Below are 19,300 nucleotides of genomic sequence, written 5' to 3'. Positions count from 1 at the left end.
TCCTCCAGCACCACCCAAAAAAAAAGAAGATTCCTAGCCCTGCTAGAAATCACACAGCCAGAGAGAGCACACCTCATTTATACTAGTAGAAAAATTTAATGCACATATTAAATAAATATTTCAGATCATTTCATATTCAATTTGTACACAGTAACAATTTTTCTAAAAAAAAATCCCTCAAGGAGACAAACTACCCCACAAGAAAGATGTGCTGTGACAACAAGCCAGCTCACAGCTTCCACACACTGAAGTTTTCAAAAGTATCTTTTCTTTTGTTGTTATTTTAAATAATCCTTTGCAAAGTAGTACCCCTTTCAAACCAAACGTCCTACTCAGCATCTCTCCCTCCCTCCTCACCCTTAAAAGTATTAGTTAAGCCTTCTGAAGTTCCTGATTACACAAAAGATGCCACCATTCAGCAGCCCATTCAAGGCTTGCGTAGCTGGATCTAATCTAGCCTCCCTGCAGAGAAATAAACTGGGACACAGGCAGTAAGGCAAGCAATATTTTCTGTGGTGATTAAAGGCCAAAATCAGCATCTCTTACACAGAAACCCCCATCAGTATAGGACAGGGTTATCCAAATTCCAAGAGACTGATCTACTCCCACTATAAAAAAAAACTGGCAGTGGTCAAAGTTGTTGAGCTTTTTTTAGGGAGCCAAAGTAGTTGTTAAGTTGTTACAAAGTTTTTTGGAGGGGTAATTTGATGAGGGTCCCAAGATCAACCAGGATCGACCATGGACCAACCTGTTACACAGCCCTGGTATAAGATTCTTCTCAAGGGTTTCTTGGCCAAAGAGGGAATCTGCAAGCAAGGCTGCAAGCTCTTGTCAAGGTTGGCAAGTGAGGGGCCAGGCAACATTTGTGAGGAGTCAGATATGGGCTGAGGAGAGGTTCAAATTGCTAACACCAGTTTAGTGGGAGCAAGGCTTCCTTTCTTATTTTCCTTTTGGCTTTTTAGGGGCCCAGCCATCCTCCATGCCTATAACATGAGTGAGATCCCAGTTCAGTCTCATTGGGAAACTTGAGACAAGAAGCACCTTGGATGAAACGGGTGTAATGGGGAAATATATAACATTTGAACTCAGTGGCACTTTATTGTCATAACAAATACAAAAAAAAAATGGTCTACAGAATAATAATAAAAATGCAGACCTCTGGAGACATGATCAGCTTGGATAGAACATACAAAGCAAAACTAGCGGCCCTCATCTCAGCACCACCTCTGTGGTGGCGTTCATTCATTCTTCCTTGGGGATTCTGCTCTCGCTCTCTCATTCAGAAATGGAAACAGTGACTTCACATCCCACCCTGTTGGTGCCTGCAAGTCTCTCTCTGGTTACAAAGGGACTTGCACTCAATTGACTCTGAGAAAGGCCACAGTCTGCAGGTACCAGGAACATCCACACAGACCCATCAAAATAAATGGAACTTGCACAAAAGCTCTGGATGGGTTGTGTTTCTATTACGTTTGTTTTATCTGAGGTAGAAATTTGGTCCCAAAATTTATTATTTGATTGAAGAGGGCAGGTTCTATGCTTACCCCTAGATCAACTACCTCCTACCCACCCCCACCCCACTTTTTTTTTTTAACAGTCTATTAAAACATAACACGCCCCCCATGGACTCAAAATGTTTCTTAAGTGAAGAGCAACCCTTCACAAGTCTTTTAACGTTACAGTGCTTTTTCTTTAAAAAGCAGTAAAGTTGGAATACAAAAATAGAGTCTCTTTTTTGTTTTTTAAAAAACACAAAACAAACAATTATAAACAACTAGATCAAGTTTGGTTTCCCCCTCTTCTTCCACCCTCGTTTTAATTATCATCACAGGTTAAGTCTCTAGGCATTGTCCATCAGTTAAAAGTCTCTACAGAATGTCCTCCAACAAAAAAAGGGAAAGGAGGGTGGACCCAAGTGGCACTAAGGAGGGTGGTGGGTCAGGGGGTGGGCTTGGGGCTGGAGTTCCGAGTCCTTTTACTCCTCCGGTTGAAAGGGTAATTGAGAAATTCGAAGCGTCTGTGAGGCTCTGTCGTTTGGTGGCCCTTGGGTAGCCGCTTCATGAAGTGCACCTCACGCTGATGCTGGCGAGTCTTGGAGCCCTTGCGGGGACGCCCCTTGCGGGTGAAGGCCATGTACCACCCTTCGTACTTTGCGTTCTGCAATGCTGTGTAGTTGTTCTCCAGCACAATCTCGGTGAAGACACAGTCCTTGCCTTTGCCGTTGCTCTGCAGGTGGGAACAATAGGAGATAAGTGAATGGAGATGCCCTTCATCTTTTCCCCATGTCTCCCCATGGAACCAGAGCCAGGTTGTCCTGGTCTAAAAATAGGGGGGCAGGGACTTTGTAAGCAGTGATAGCGCTTGACCATGCTTTGAACACTGTTTGACCTGGGTGCTATTATGCCAAGAATGCTTATTGTCTAATCAACATCCCCAATGATGTACCAAAGGAAACAGTTAAGTCTATTTTGTACTTTGTATTATCCAGAACAGTCAAGGCATCCAATTCAAAGTTTGTGGGAACTCCAGGAATATAAATTACAAAACTGGGGGTATCCACGGTTTTAATATTAGTATACCACTAGTACTAATACCTCCTGTTTAGCTATCTAAACATTCAGTTCAATAAACACACATTTCCATAAATCCCTGGACATCTGATATTACCTTATCCAACCTCTCAGGCGCAAACTAAACAGTTCACATCAAACGGTTTTCTCTAGCTATGTATTGGTTTGTGAAGTTGTCTCTGGCTAAAGTGTAATGTGTAGATCTGCCATAATGTGTAGATCTATATTGAAAAGGCCACCTTCAGAAGGTGCAAAGTGTCCTTAGCACTTATGAGAAAACTTGACAGACCTGGGATGTTGCTAAGGATTGCTTTGTTTGAATGCAAAGCAACTCATGAGGGATGCATATAGGATTGTTTGGTGGCTCACATTCAACCCCAACCTGACACTTCACACCAACTGGCAAACTCAGAGGGGACTCAAGAGGAATCACCTAGATTGTGAATTTCTACTGTCCTCAGCCTTACACTAGCAAAGAGAGTGGATGATTATGTGCAAAGATTATGCTTAATATTACTTGGAAATGTTCCCCACCATCCCACCTCCGCCCCACCTCCAGGATACTGCAGCTATGCTCAGACCTACTTCAGCACACTCACGCTAGGATTGGTTGACATCGTTGGCTGATAGAAGATATATAGCTAGTCAACCCATCAAGTACCAACCTAGTCAATACAGTGGTACCTCTGGTTATGAACCAGAGGTCCGTTCTTAACCTGAGGTACCACTTTAGCTAATGGGGCCTCTCACTGCCACCGCACGATTTCTGTTCTCATCCTGGGGCAAAGTTCTTAACCCGAGGTACTACTTCCAGGTTAGTGGAGTCTGTAACCCGAAGTGATTGTAACCCGAGGTACCACTGTACCTGAGAAATGAGGCAAGGGCAACAAGCACTCAAATACTTATTGGAATGCAAGCAATGCAGCCACCTGTCCCCTGATTGATTCTAATCAGGAACAGATCACACAAGCAGCACCCAGGACAAAAGTAAAAGGAAGAAGAGGACGTCTAGGTTGAGGAAAGCTAAGCTGTTGGAAGGTCATATGGTTAATTATCCATGGCTGAGCAAGTAATTCTGCAGAGAGGAGAAACTGCAAGGTCACTGCTGGCAAAGCAAAGTAAGTGCTTATGCAGGAAGGAGCATAGGAAATCACCTTAAACAGAGTTGGGCTATTGCTCTGTATAGCTCAGGCTTCCTCAAACTCGGCCCTCCAGATGTTTTTAGCCTTCAACTCCCATGATCCCTAGCTAGCATGACCAGTGGTCAGGGATGATGGGGATTGTAGTTTCAAAACATCTGGGGGGCTGAGTTTGAGGAAGCCTGGTATAGCTCAACATTGTGTTTACATTGATTGGCAGCGTCTCTCCAGGGTTTCAGAGAAGGGTCTTTCACAGCCCTTTCTGAAGACTGAGCCTAAGAGGGACCATTTTCATGTAAAGTGTGCACACTACCACTGAGCTACAGCCATTCTCTGCCTTTGTGGCTTGGCTTATTCCAAGGGGAAATTTAAATATATATGTATGTGTGTGTGTGTGTGTGTGTGCAGTTCTTCCCAAGATTTGAAATTCTGCACTATAGTGCAATGAACAGAATTTAATGAACAATGTACGGTATATTCTTCAGCTAGGACACTAGGGCTTTTGTGGACTGTTTTGGTAGAACTAGAACTATTTTTGCAAATGCTGATGGGCCAAAAAAATAAGCGTTTTTCTAGATGCCTCTGAATACCAGCTGCTAGTAATCCCAGGTGGGCACTCATTCATGTCTGGCTTGCAGGCTTCCCATTGGCATCTGGTTGGATGCTGTGAGAACAGGATGCTGGACTCATCTTATGCTCTTAGATAGGTGCTAGAAAAGTGGAGTTGCTTCATATGGGCATTCTTTAAGGGTAAAGCCAAGGCTACAGTATAATGTGGGGTGATAGAGAACAATGTTTCAGTGCTGGACCCTGAGAGAAGCAAGCTGCTTTCTTAGCCCCCAGCATGGAAGCCAAGGAAGTCACTGGTGGAAGAAGAGAGCAAGCACTTCTCCAATGAACAGCCCACTGTGTTTTTGTGTTGGGTAATAAGAGAAGAGAGGGGGGAGAAAGGAATAGGCGTGGGCAGCAGAATAAGAAAAGGGGTGTTACTACTAGTTTGCAGCCCCTGAGCATGTTCCTCAAGCATGTGACCCTTGAGTTTAAAAAGGCCCCCTACCTCTGCTGTAAAGTCTAATTCAATCATGCTTTTTTTTCTCTCACTCTTGGTAGCAAACACATTCTAAGTTCTGCTTCCAATAAGTCTTAGATCTGTGCTCAGGGCCAGTTTACACACATCAGCAAAATCAGCTGGTAAAGCTTTTCCTGAACTGTATCATTTCTTATTACAGCATATTGAAATGCTTTTTCTGAAAGCAAAAACTCCCCAAACACCTTGTTACAAAGAAGACCAACAGTGCCATCCTAAATATGTTTATTCAGGAGTCGCCAAGTTCAATGGATCTTACTCCATAGTATGCTTGATTAGGGCTTGGACAATTTGTTTTCTTTCTTTGCAGCGGGAGAAAATGTCCCCTGGCTAGCATCTTTGAACAGTGAAACAGTTTATTTGACAAGTAGGTGTCAGATAAAGGAGATGCTTGAGGATAGCTGTATTTATAGGGAGTGGAGAGGAGACCTTCTAGGCTAATTCTTGGGTTTTCATCTGGTTTAGTGTATTCTGCTTTTTTTAATTGATCAAAGGGTGTGATGCATTTAATATGAAACAGCAACACTGCATGTGCATAAGTGGTAAACCATACAAATACAGAGCAGGTTACCACAGCAAATCTTCAGATCCTAACTGGTTTTTGGATAGTATATTGTTTTTTCTATAGTATATTGCTTTGGTATTTTCATTTATTATTTGCATGGTGGTTGTGTTTTGGTGAACAGTTATGAGCATCCCAAACTTGTGCATGTTAATAGGAGAGGAGGGAGAGGAAGGCGAGACTTTTGTTATCAGAAATGGGCTTAAGTTGTGGGATGGCAGATTTTAGGAAAAATTGTCTTAGTGGTAGGAACACTTCCTGATTGGAACGAATCACAAAGGGAGTTGCCCAACTTTTCCTTCCTAGAAACCTTCTGTCCGAAACTGGACAGCCATTTGCTGGGGATGCTCTAACACTAATGAATAGATAGATAGATGATAGATAGATAGATAGATAGATAGATAGATAGATATAGATGATAAAGATAGATAGATGATAGATAGATGATATAGATAGATAGATAGATAGATAGATAGATAGATGATAGATAGATAGATAGATAGATAGATAGATGATAGATAGATAGATAGATAGATGATAGATAGATAGATAGAAAATGTATGTAATCTAATGTATTTCCTGCATATGTAATTGACTAGGGGGTTGTCTAAAAGACTGCCCCCTCCCCAACCCAATGAATATATGATTCTATGAATGTCACAGGCTCTATCAAATAGGTGCCTGTGATAGTCTCACAACAACCCTGTACATTGTAACCTGAAGAGGAATGGAGGCAGTAGGTGGCATCGTGTTTCTCAGCAATACAGGGTTGCTGCTTGAGTGTTGGGGAAATGAGACTTCCCCTCCAATGGAGACATAACCTGAGAGAAAAGCCATCTGATACCTCCCATAGCAAGAGGTTAGTGTGTGTGTATGTTCAAGCCTTTTAAATTGTCTGCTACTTCTGGCCATGCGAAAGAGGGCCTCCAGATACTTGCCCAGCATATTAATGATGGAGAAGAGTTGATGCAGCAGATTTTCAGTCTTGGAATGTTTTTGTCATTGAGGGTAGGCTGAGGCTGGAGTGGCGCTGCTCTAATGGACCAACCTCTACTGCTCCTCATCTTTAGATATTTGCTTGAATTGTGTGGTTCTGACTAACCACAGCAGTATCCACATGAAATACAGCATCAGCGAATGCGTGTGAACAAGCTCGCTTCCAGCTTCAGTTGTAGGCCCTTTTGCCCCTCCATTCCCATATTTTGTTCCTGAGAAGACTGTCCTGCTCCTCCCCTTGTTGCACAGCAAGCAATTCCTACCCCGAAGCCCCCTTACCTTGCCAATCAGCTTTCCTTTCTTGTTCATGCAGATATAGAAGCCTGTCTCAGCCCCCTTGATTCTTACTCTGCTCCCAAATGTGTCGGTCTCCACAATGAGCTTAGCTGGAGTGGGAGAAGATGGCAAGAAAATGAGTCACATGAATATTACAAGATGGGCACCACATACAGCACTCCAAGAGGACAATTTGTCTTCTCGAATTAGCATTTTCTTAGGCAGGACGGACCACGCAACCAAAGGGAAGGGATGCTTATAGCATTTGTTACAGTAATACATAGGAAGCTGCCTTCTATCAAGTCAGACTATTGGTCCATATAGCTCAGTATTGTCTACAATACTTTTCTGCCAGACAGTGGATGGTCCCAGTTCTAACTGGAGATGCCGGGGATGGAACCTGGGACCTTCTACATGCAAAGCAGATGCTCTAGCACTGAGCTATGGCCCTCCCCTAAGAGAAGGATCAGGGTGAACTAATTATAAGACCAAGTGTCATAGTCAACCTTGGCCAACCCTTCAAAAGCGACCTGCTAGTGATGGGTGTGGCCAAAAGTGGGCATATCTAGTACCCCATACCCTGTCTTTTAAACACACACACACAAACACACATCCCTCTCACCTCCCCGCACATCAACTGAGGAAGAGAGCTATTGCCTCCTCTCCTCTCATCAAATGATTGATTCAATGGCTAGGGTAGGAGGTGATTTGCATCCCTCCCACCATCAAGGAACTAGGCTCTCCTCACCCAAGTGCTGTGTCTATTTTAAGTTTCTTTTCTTTTTGCTGCCACTGCCATCAAAATCAGTGGAAAAGCCTGGAAAAAATGTGGTGTACACAGTCACTACATGTACTGGGTGGCTCCCTGATTGTTCACCCATAGTAGCAGCAACAAACAAACAATGGTGCTTCCATTCAAAGGTTGCGAAATCTCTTTCTTACTTATTATTTATTTATAAAAAATATTTCTGTACCGCTGTATGATAAAAAATATATCACCATGGCTTACAATGATATAAAAACATAAAACCAGACAATAAAATCTTAGAAAGTTAAAAACTAGTTAAAAGCAAAAGGAAATTAAAAACAAACATCAATAGATCATTGTGGGAGATGTATTCTTAATTGCCTGCATAAGCCTGGTGGAATAGAAAAGTTTTCAGCAGGTGTTTCAGCAGTCCTGTTTCTTCAGGAAACGGACATCTTAAATTCAAGCAATAGACAGAATCAGACCTATTTTCAAGAGTCGGCCATGCATGATGGCTATTGCAAGTCTTACAGCGCTGGATGGAATGTCTTATATACTTCCATTTCTGAAACCAATGGACTTCCAGTTGCTGTTTTGAGCAAAAGATCTCTTGTCCTCTCATTATAGAGAAATAACTGGGCACACAACGCAGAAAGGCTACAGGACACAAGGTTAATATAAAGCCCGGGCCAGTAATTGCTTTAAATCATCCTACTTTAAAAGGACACACAATGATTTGGGCAGTAGCAGCAGGAAAATTAGTTTCTAATTTGGTATTTTTATACTTGGTCCCCTTGCTCTTCTTGTATCTCTTTTCTGTGTAGGTCAGGAAGCTCCATATGATCAGTTTAAGTCCTTTCTCTGTCTCTCTGCACTGATGCTGACTTTGCAGCTGGTAGAGGAAGCCAGGAAGGGTAAGGGCAGCCCCTTAATGCATTTCACCTTTGCGAGAGTTGAGAGGGCGTATTGATTTAGTCTCAGTTTTTTTAATGGAGGCATTGATTAACTTTCAAAGCAGCTATGCAAATCACAGATCAATGGCTCGTCCCCTTCTTCTTGCCGCTGCAGGAACCCCAAAGAGATGGAGCCAGCCAGCCCCAAAGGGCCATCTCACCCATTCCAGCCCTTCTCTGTCATTGTACATGAAAGAGAGGAAACAGAGCAACATTTCTGTACTGTGCAGCATTTTTGGTCAGCTGAATGGGAATTCAGAGTGTCCCAGGCACCAAAACTGGTTTTGCTCTTTATGACTTTAAAGGGAAGGTTTGCTCACAAGCCAGAACCCAGGTAGTCATTACTCTTGATGATGCTCAATACATCATCAGTACTTGTCTCCCATTGCTGTTGCAGTGCCAGTTATGACAAGTTAGACTTTATTCCTCTAGCAATGTCACATTATGGAATTCACCATGTCTTGGGTACAGGCAAAATGGTTCTTGTTTGTGATTCTCAATTTCACACATGTTTCACTCACACACAGAGAGACAGGAGGGAAGTCCAGTCTAGGACCATCTCATCCCATCACCTATTGTGAACAGGACAGGTTACAGGCAGTCCTAGGCTCATTTTGCTGCACGGAAAGCATTATAGTGAAATTTTTTTGACAAGGCACTGGAGAGGGAAGGGGTCCAATCCCTCACATGTCCCCTTTGCTCTTAGAAAGAGACTCTGCTCCTCCTTTCTCTGCTACCAAGGCAGGCCCAGATTTAATGCACCTGCCACCATCATGGATAGTTTTGAAACCAATATATCTGCAGGAGTCTATCTGCAGAATGGGCCAGAAGCTTTAATGATGGTAGCTTGGTACTTGGGAATCTGGGAGGGAGCAATGAGATGTTCTAGAGCGGGGGCAGGGAACCTGTACCCCTATGTTGTTATGTTCCATTAGTCTCAGCAAGCATGGCCAACGGTCAGGTATGATGGGAGTTGTAGTCCAGCAATAACTGGAGGGCTGCATGTTTCCTGCCCCTATCGCAGAGCAAAGTAAAATGGTTTTAGCCGTCACAACAAGTTGATCAGACTTAACAATGGAAGTGATTCGGTTATGCAGTTATATTGGAAGGATTGGCATACTGTAGGAGACACTGAGAACCCTGTGGGTCTCAACTGGACTCAACAAACCTCTGTCTCAAATCTCCAGCTGCAGCATGTATTTGCTGCTGCTGTGGCAGTGCAGGGAATATTTGTTTGTTTGTCAATTGATGTTTATGTCCAATTTACTCAATAGAAGGCCTCTAAGGGGCTTGCAAAGAAAAATCTAAAATATTCATTTGAAATAAAAATCAATAAAAGCAAACATTAAGAAAAAGTTAACGTAATTTTTATATACAAACGAAACCTGCAATTTTTAAACAATTGTACATAATAAAATTGTGTGTCAAAATTACATGCCTGGTAAAACCAATACCACAAAGGTGCCTGCCTAATATTAATGAATAGGGACTTCTAAAGAGTGGGTGCTGCCTATCTGAAAGATTGATTACTTGCAAGCATGTAGCGAACATTATTTGGCGCTTGTAAAATGGCCAGTTCCATAGACTGAAGTGGTCCAGTGGGCACACAGGGGGTAAGGGAATCCTTCTAGTAAATAATGAGTCAGTGCCTTTTCCCCAAATTCTAGAGTCTGGGACCTACTATGTCTGACAAGGGTTTCTGAAGAAAAAGTGATCCTGAGTTTCATACACAAACCTTATGCATCGTCAAGCTATATGTGGTCTGTGGTATTCATGCCTCATATCCACAAATACAAAGCTGAAAACTCTAATCAGTCAGAGGAAGGATCAAAAGAGACCTTGAAATTTGCTGAGAAAAAGCAGCTTTCCTGCATTACCTTTGCTGCTGAATGATTCACCCACCCCAATGCAAAACTCGAATGAGTTTGTTCTAATCATTAGGCAAAACATAAACACAACCTCTCCTGTTCTGCTTCTTGTGCTCAACCAATCAGATGATAGTTTTTACAGCACATTTCCATAACACAAACACCTAGAAAGGCTGGATGATAGCACCTCATTATAAAAGAAGTGGAGCATTCAGTTTACCAAAAAGAGAAGGTGCTTCCAAAAGAAGCAAAACTGTCAAGACTCAGGACATCAAGTAGAAATGCCAGCTAAATCCTCAAACCAAGGGATATATTCACCTGTGACACTAAGGGTGGAACTTCCCAGTACGAAAAAACCCACAGGATTTCAAACTTTGCATGGGTTTACATAATGCTAATATAGGGAGGGTATAGAGGAGAACTGGCAGGGGGTGCTTACCCTCCTCTAATTCTCTCCTGCAAATGTTCCACCTTCCCCCAGTCATTTTAACCCATGTTTTCCCAAGAGTGGCTCCAATATTAGGAGTCAGCCTGGCTGAGGGAATTGGGGAGACTTAGGAAACTGTCTTCAATGACAACATGTGGATCTTCCCTAACACCAACATTTTTCATCTGGAATGTATCACATGTGAATATTGCTAATGTGGGAGAGAAAAAGGAAGTGAGAAAGTTTTAAACAGAAGAACGAATTTTAGCTAATGAAGGTTTCTCATCTGACCTACAGACACAGGAAAGGGTCAAAGAAACTATTCAAGTTGTGAAAATGGGCAAAAACATATAGACTTGCTGTCTGGTCCGATGTGGGCAAGCAAACTGATGAGGATCATTTTCCCACTTTGTAACCAGCTTAGCTCTTATGCAAGCCTCCACTAGGGTTTGGGTCACCAGCTGCCTGAGGTTTGGTTGAGGGACATTTTGGGTCCAGACTGTCTCACTCATTATCAGTGATGCTGGGCTTAATCAATAGCCAATTGTAGCACTGCCATGTTCCAGACAGCATCACTTCAAAACGCAATGGCCTTTTTACACCAGCAATAATATACTGTATTGCGATGATCTGAAAGTTAGGAAATTGTGATGTGCCTGAAATGGGAGGTTTTTTGAAGTAAGATGTTTAAATCCCTTGCAACAATCAAGCAGCTACTCTACATTTGATGTGCTATAAGCATTGTATGAAAAAGCATCAAAAGATGCTTTTTAAATATCCTTCTTCATAGGAAGAGAGACACTTCAGAAGCAGTTGCAGTTCATTTGCAGGAGTAGACTTTTCTATTTCACTTATACCTTGCCCTTTGACCTTTACAAGGCTTTTTGGCCCTTGACTTTGGCTGTGCACAAACCTCTCATTTTGCCCTTGTGATCTGGCTTCCTCAGGCAGGGCAAGGGGGCGAGGTATTTCCAATCTGAATAGGACCATGGGAAATCCTTCAGTGCTGTGGCCATGAAGCCAGTGCTTAAAAGGCCACTACACTCCACAATGCTTTCTCTTTTTAGCCATTCATGAGGACAACTTGAAACCTTTCTCAAGCTCTGCCCCTCTCCCTTTTGTCCTATCGATTTTACAAAGCTTGGAAGGCAGGGACTGTATCACTTGCTTATTTATTTATTTATTTATTTATTTATTTATTTATTTATTTATTTGATTTCCACCATATCTTTCAACCCAGAGTTGGCTTACAAGGCTTGTTCTATGGCCTGCCCAGTGTCTGACACTTTGTTAGAGCTAAATAAACAGGAGCAATAAAACCCAAGACGCAACAGTAACAAATTAAGAATAAATCAATGGTCTCAAACCTAGTATGCCTGAGCTAATGGAAGCTGCATTTATGTATATTGCTAGGGGCTGGTTAAGATGCTTTTCTGGGGTATGTTATTTCACACGAACCTACAGCTCACTCCTCCATCACCACACACACACAACACTCATTTGGCAAAGTAGTGGGCCTGGAGCAAACCTGGGATGGATTATGAAGAGAAACAGTCTCTTCCTCTGGTGATGATGATGATAATTTGTACCCCGCCCATCTGACTGGGTTGCCCCAGCCACTCTGTGCAGCTTCCAATGTATATAAAAATATAATAAAACATTAAACATTATTAAAAAAACCTTTCCTATACAGGGATGCCTTCAGATGTCTTCTAAAGAATAATAATAATAATTGGGGTACAAAGCATCCAACAAATATTACTGCGTAGATGGGCAAAAGGAAAACTAGATTTGGATGGGCAGGATCCTAAAGTAACAGGCCCTGGATATTTGACTTCAATAAAGAGAGTTATGGACCATAGAAACACCAGTGGATCCATACTATTTCCCACAGAAATTCATCCTATTACATATTCAGCACCAGATATATGTTCTGCTCTCATTCTCATAAGAACATAAGACTGAACCTTGTTTGATCAGGTCAAAGTCCCATCTGGTCTTGTACCCAGTGTTCCACAGTGGTGGACCAGATGCCTATGGGAAACTTGCAAGAAGGACATGAGGGGAAAAGTCCTGTCCCACTGTTGTTCCCTAGTGACCGGCATTCAGAGGTATACTGGAAGTTGTAGTACACAGCCATCAAGACTAGCTTCTGTTAATAGCTGAAGGGTCTAGTCTCGTTTTAAAAGCCATCCAAGTTGGTGGCAATTAACACATATTGTGGTAGCAAATCCAAGAGTTTAACTATATATTGTGTGAAGAAATGCATCCATTTGCCTTTCCTAAACCTCCCACCATTCAGACCCAACTTTCTTCACACCATTCATAATTTTACAAACTTTGATCATGCCCCCTTACTTACTTGGCTTTTTGTAGTGGGGGGGAGGGGGGGACAGCCTCAAACACAGCAACCTTTCCTCATAGGGGAGTTGTTTCTGCCCTTTTGATCATTCAGGTCCCAACTCTTGCAACCAGCATGTTTTGTCTGTGAAAGGCCAGGACCTCACCACAACATTATTATTCTCCTCAGTTTCTCTGAGGCAAAATAACAATATTTCCTCAACAGGGGCCAACATCCACAATATTAACAATAGTGGAGGATGGCTCGACACACGTGAACAAGGAAAGATTAGAAAACAACCGTGTCAGTAGTTGGGGATTCACCAGCAGTAATGAAAACAGTTATCTAAACTAAGCCTTTAGACTAGGCCCCAAGCCTTGGTGGTCCAAGCCCTGGTAGAATGGCTGCTTCCCTCCCTGTCTGCACACTGTGCTGTGTATGAATTACAACATCACATCACTTCTTCCGACCCATTACAACCCCGTTAATTTTAGCACTTCTCCTTCCTATAAAATATTAACATCTGTAAGTCCCCGTCTCCCCACCCCCTGCCAAAGAGCAATTGGACCCCCGACTCCTCTTCATTGAGCCACATAGACAAGGTCCCCTTATTTATCTGTCTTTGGGGGGCACGAGCGAGGGAGGTCGATCAAGAGAGCAGTAAAAGGTTTAAAGGGCATCAATTTCCATGCTCTCTTCTGCTGACTGATGGAAAGACACAGAAAATCAGCCCTGAACGGAGGCAGAACAACACATGCTGCTGCTTCTCTCTTTCCCCCCCTTTTTTGTCCTTTCCACCTTTTCAAAGGCTCTTTCTGATTTATTGTCTGTTTGGTGGGCTTTGCCTTGCCACACGAGCCGCTTTGGTGACCGGCCTCCAGCGCTGAATCGCTGGTCGCTTGGCAGGCCCTGCTGGCTTGGAACTCTGCTCGAAAGCAGAGACGTGGATTCACAGTGGGGCAGGAAGGGCAAAGAGTTAAGTACAACTGGCCTACAAAGAGCCACAGCAGTGGAAGATGCATCCCAGGCCCCAGGCAGCACGAAAATATGTACGGCAGCCAGGTCCCAGTAGCAAATGCCAGCCGTCAACACAGCCAGAATCCAATACAGCAATTATCATTCACTTTCAGAACAATTTCCTTCTCATACAGATAAAGACCATTTTAATCCAGATTATAGACGGCTAAACAGAGCTCAGAGAGGTGGACTAAGGTTTAAGATGCATGGGGCTTTGCTCCTAATTAGAAAACGGAGAAAGATATTGACAATCAAGACAGATAACCGAGAAAAATGGACCTGACATTAAGTCAGCCGTAAAAATGTCACAGCAGAGAAAATGGTCATTGGCAGAAATAAATCACTTAAAAAGGAAAAATCTTCAGCGCCCTCCCTCCCAATTTCAATACTTAATATAAAATAAAGACTTGAGGTTTTAATATTTGATGTTAATGGTGCGAAAGGTTGATTTTGTTTGGGGTGGGGTGGGGAGCTTAACATTTTCAACTCTATTCTTTCACTTCAGTGACAGATTTATCCCAGAAAAATTATGTTTCGTGCTCAAACTTTGAAGGGAAAGTGGCTACGTAGATGCAGAAAAAATGCAGCGAGGCACACTTGATCCCCTAACTGGACTGCGAAGAGGAGAAAGTATTCAGGAAATGTTAAAAAAGGTGAAAGTAAGAAGAGTTTTAATAGCTCTTCCAGACATGGGGGTCTCTCCAGAGATTCATATAGAACAATCCTGAACCTCTATTTTAACATTTACAGACTTGCGACTCTTTTAAAACTTTACATCTGAAAAACTGCTTGTGTTCTCTCTCTGTTTTAGATCATTGCTCAGCTTGCTTCTTAGCTCTTCAAATGCTTAACCTTTTTATTATGTTTTAATAGAGGTCTTTTCTTTTTCAAGCTGTTTCCCTCATTTCATTCTAGCCTCTCTTAACATTGTCATTTAAATCTAAAGTAATCTCTCTTTTTATATAAGACATTTAAGTGGGAGGGGGAACTTTGTTTGTGAAACAAACTGGTCTCCTTCAGTTCATGGTTGCTTTAAGGCTGGCATGCTTCGCTTGAAAGGTTAAAAATACATCTTTGTACATGCAGAACCCACTTAGCCCCAACTATTAAAGTTTATTCTGAAATCTTCAGTCAGCCCAAAGCTATATAAGAGGACGAATGTTTGCAGCAGTTTAGATGTAAGTGAAAAGGAGAAATCACATCTAATGTGGAAGGCTAGGAATTCTAAGCAGGATGCATACTGCATGTACAAATATGTATGTGCAACATAAGGATGCACCCATTTTTGCCAGCACACAGAAAATAAAGGAAGTCGGAGCTTTCAGAATGTCAGCTAACCTGGTCCCGTGTCTCACATATGCAAGGAAAGGAGCTCAAAGACTTACAGTTTATTGAAGCCACAGTTTTGCTAGCACCTTGCCCTCTTGTATGTGGCTTGAGCATTTGAAAGGGTAATTAACACTTACGATCTAAGTTATTTAAAACTTCCACGCTGCTCAGGGCTCCCCTGCCATACCCCCTTTATTTTAGAGAACAAGAGGATCTGCTGCCAGGTCCTCCCATGCATCCCACAGATCTGTGTTTGCTGCACTCAGAGACTGAGTTGGTGACAATCTCTGACTAAGACTCTGGGAAACTCTGGGGCTTCGAGTCACATCCTCCATGCTTCCTTGTTTCCGTATCACTGAGAGAGATCCTAGCTAGAGCTATGTTGCAGGAATGCACCAGCTATTTCTAATCTAAACAGTTTGGGCATCCCTCTTCTTTTCCGCTCCTCACCACGACCACAAAAGAAAAACGTTTTTTAAATGCAACTCACCCCATCATCTGGGTGGTCAGAGAGATCAGGTGTAAAAAAATAAAAACAAAACCCACACGCCTCCTCATAATCAGAGCTATCATCCTGATCCCCAGGGGGAAAGCAATGTACTATTATTACAAATATTGATTGCCACATTCTTCCATCGCAAGACCCCTGCCTTCTGAACACTTGTAATGATTTCTGGCTAACAAAGAGGACGGAAATCATTAATTACTGTGCTGCGCGCACCACCACCCTCCCCCAGCCCTTCTGCCTGCATATTCAGCCTTACCATGAGCATCTCCATCCTCCGCCATGGCATTGATTTTCTTGTTGTCCAGGATTTGCACGTGCTTCCCACTGGTCCGACTGTACAGCTGATAGGTCCGGACGAGTCGCCGGCTTAGTTGGTCGGTCACCAGGCTCTGCTCCCTCACATGCTGTGTAAAATTAGGTGGGGACTGAACAGTTACCTTTAGGAAATTGAAAAATATACAACACACCATTATAATCTCTACTCCTCCGAGAAAGGCGCTCTCGGCATGTTCCTGGTGCATTTTTTAGAGCACTCTGAGCTGGTGCAGTGCAGAGCCAGGTTCGTGATAGGTCAGTATAAGAAACCCCGGCATGGATGAGAAATTGCAACCGCTACCTAGACATTTATTGTTGAGAATCAAGCATGGGATAAAGAAAACACAGGTGATCCTGGAACACTTGGGACAGAATTACAACCAGCACAGCTTCTCAGATTTCAGAAAGACTTGTGCCGATTTAAACCAGGTCGCAAACGCCATGGAGCTCAAGTAGGCATGGTCCCGATCCTGCTTGCTCCAATTCAAACCCAGGAAGGCTCTGCAGGAATCACTTTAAGGTCACCACCAGAGCAAAAATAAACCGGCTCCATCATTCATATCCGTCTCATTCCAGGCAATACAACATGCACGCGAGTGTGATGGACTTCTAGCTAGGTAATCATCCCAAGGCTTTCAATTACTGGGCTTGTTTCTGTGTCTTTGGTATTTGCTTTCCTGATCTTTCAAGTGGCCTGCTTGAGAGTTTTGCTTTGTGGGGCTGTAAGGGCCCTGCGCGCTATGGACCAGAGTAACCAGTGACCAAAAGAAGAAGGTGGAGGGGGGGAGCAGCCATATTTTATCCCCCTTAAACAGGGATCAGTTGTGTCAGCAGCCGAGGCAGTTCGGAATTGTCTTTGCAGCTAATATTTATGAGCCTTTCCATACACATCAAGGCTGGCTATGGGTTTCCCACCTCCCCACCCACCCCCAGCCACACATTCAAAGTACTCGTAACCCTGTTAGCAGTACATTCTGTTATGGAACAGTTTGGCGGGCGGGGGGGGCGGGGAGCGGCTATGTGTAGCTTCAGTTGTACAATGATATTGCCACTGCTCAGATCTGTTTCTCTCCTCTCTCTCACAGCCTGGTCTTAGGAGAATTCTTCCACCCCCTCCACATCTCCGATTCCTCTTTTAAGTCTGAAGGGGTTTAGTTTGCCCCTGACATTTATAAAGACGTATTCTGAGCAAATGTTGAGGAGATTTGTTCCTTTCAACCTCATGGGGTGGCAGTGTACGAAGTAACCCCCGACTCTTCTCTCTTTTCCCCCCACCCCACCCGCTGCCCATGTCAAATGCTAAGGTTATTCCATGCAAATGGGAAAAGTAACCTCCCCCTCAAAGCTGGAGTTTATAGAAGTCTTCCCTTGACAATTTTCCTTTCCTTTCCTTTGTGTCTCTGTGTGTGTGTTTCCTACAGAAGGTTCTTTTGATAATATCTCTGGATTCTTTTGCCAGCTCTGATGAGGGGACCATGTGGACACCCACATCACTCTTTGATTTCCATCTGACGCCCCCAAAATATTACAATGTAGCTTTTTTTTACACAACTCCCATGTTCCTCCTTCACATTCAGAGTGATCTTTGTTACTCCGACTTACAAAATCAAGAGATCCTTGCAATTTTAACTTGGAACCTTACACCTGTTATCTCTCTCTCTCTCTCCTTCTCTCTCTCTCTCTCTCTCTCTCTCTCTCTCTCCCCTTCACTCTCTTTCTTAGGGGAAATTGCATTTGTCTTTGGCTCTCTGGATTTGCAATCAATACTGCACCAGCAGGGTTATAGATCCCACAGTATCAGACTGTGTTGTTTAATATATTAGCAGCACTACCGATGACCAGCAAGCTAGAGTTAATAATGGTTAGAATTTCCATCCCTTAAATATTATTAAACTTTTGAAAATCACAGCAACGGAGCAAAGGTGCTTGCAATTTCAGCAAACAATAACTACCTATCTATCTATCCATCCATCCACACACTTGCACAATGTCTGGCTAAACACTGCAGTACATTTTAAATTAATCAGCATCTATTTCTTGCCTTGGATTTTGCATGCTTTTCTCATGTCTGCGATTTCAATTTTTGAACCCAGCTTGCATCTACTTTCACTTTAACCAACCTCCTGTCGTTTAATTTTATCAAACATGTTATATTTAACGTTCTGCTGCGTGTTTCGGTTGCTCCATCAAACGCTTCCCATCAAACTCCTTATCTAAACTTTTTCTTTTTCTTATAACCGCTTTCCGTTTTTTAAAAAAAAGATGCTTGGAAAAGATTTGGCTATGAGCTTCAAGCCGCACCAAATAATGTCTTAAAGGATAAAAAGTAATAAAACAGTTTCCTTACCTGTGCCTGCAAGCAGAAAGCAAACAAGTGCAGTAGCCTAGAATGATGGGAAAGCGGAGGAAAGGGGGGAAAAAACAAAGTAGATGGTGAGGTGATTTCGCTTTTGAAATGGAGCAGAAATAAAGATGGAAAATCAAGGGAGACTGTTGGGGTGGTTGTTGTTTTTTGGGGAGGGCAAGGGAAAGCCGGGAAAGTCCAAATAATCAGCAGTTACTTACAAATAGCTGAATATGGACGAGAAGAGATTCATCCTGAGCGGTTTCCCCCGGCGCTGGATCTTGGCCGGTTCCCGGGACAGGGGGAGGCTCTGCTTCTCAGCCTCCCTTCTTTCGCTTTGCGTTAAGCTCGCCGGTTGCTTCGGCTGCCTCTTCTTCCTCGCGCGTCTCTCCGCGCCCAGCTCCCCACGCGGCACTTGCCTCCCCGACGCGGCTCGGTCAGGGCAAGGGGCTCCCTCGGCGCGGCCAGCCCATGCCCTCGAGAGCCGCCGCCGCCGCTGTGGAAGGAGATCGGGGCCGGGAGAGCGAGGGGAGCGCCGGTCTTGCGGCGGCTGCTCCGGGGGCCCAAGTGGCGATGGCGCGCCCGGGGGTCGGCTGCGCTAGAGCCCGGCGAGGCGCGGAAGGGGCGCTCGGCTGTCAGCAAGGCTCCGGGGCAGAGCAGGCGCCCAGGCTGCGCTGACAGTTCCTGAGCCGCGGATCGCCGGCTGCGGAGAAGGAAGGCGGCCGGGCGGCAGGGAGGGCGCTGCGCCTCTCGCTCTCTCGCTCTCCAAGCGCCCGGGGGGCAGTGCGCACCGGCCCAGCGCTGGTCCCTCCTCTTGTGC

General features: G+C 43.8%; 1 protein-coding gene and 1 long non-coding RNA gene across 3 annotated transcripts; one reads left to right on the top strand and one right to left on the bottom strand.

The window, feature by feature from the left end:
• Positions 1-719: 719 nt before the first annotated feature.
• FGF8 (fibroblast growth factor 8) lies at positions 720-19,001 on the bottom strand. 2 transcript variants are annotated; one of them, XM_081007104.1, is made up of 5 exons: positions 18,702-19,001; positions 18,484-18,520; positions 16,078-16,258; positions 6,634-6,740; positions 720-2,226 (listed from the first exon to the last, which is right to left on the bottom strand). In XM_081007104.1, the coding sequence occupies exons 1-5, from the start codon at positions 18,731-18,733 to the stop codon at positions 1,939-1,941; spliced, it is 645 nt and encodes a 214-aa protein (XP_080863230.1). In that variant the 5' UTR covers positions 18,734-19,001; the 3' UTR covers positions 720-1,938. The 2 variants fall into 2 exon arrangements, with proteins under 2 accessions (XP_080863230.1, XP_080863231.1); XM_081007105.1 differs by having other exon boundaries at positions 16,078-16,225; positions 18,702-19,000.
• On the top strand, positions 8,201-14,875 carry LOC308477963. Its single transcript, XR_013986773.1, has 2 exons — positions 8,201-8,292; positions 14,490-14,875. It is a non-coding gene; the product is annotated as an uncharacterized lncRNA (long non-coding RNA).
• Positions 19,002-19,300: the final 299 nt, after the last annotated feature.

This window comes from Podarcis pityusensis, assembly GCF_964106645.2.
Source record: "Podarcis pityusensis genome assembly, chromosome: 5".
In the NCBI taxonomy this organism is placed as follows: domain Eukaryota; kingdom Metazoa; phylum Chordata; class Lepidosauria; order Squamata; family Lacertidae; genus Podarcis; species Podarcis pityusensis.
The sequence above is the reverse complement of the archived record's forward strand: the minus strand, read 5'-3'. Positions and strand labels throughout refer to the sequence as shown.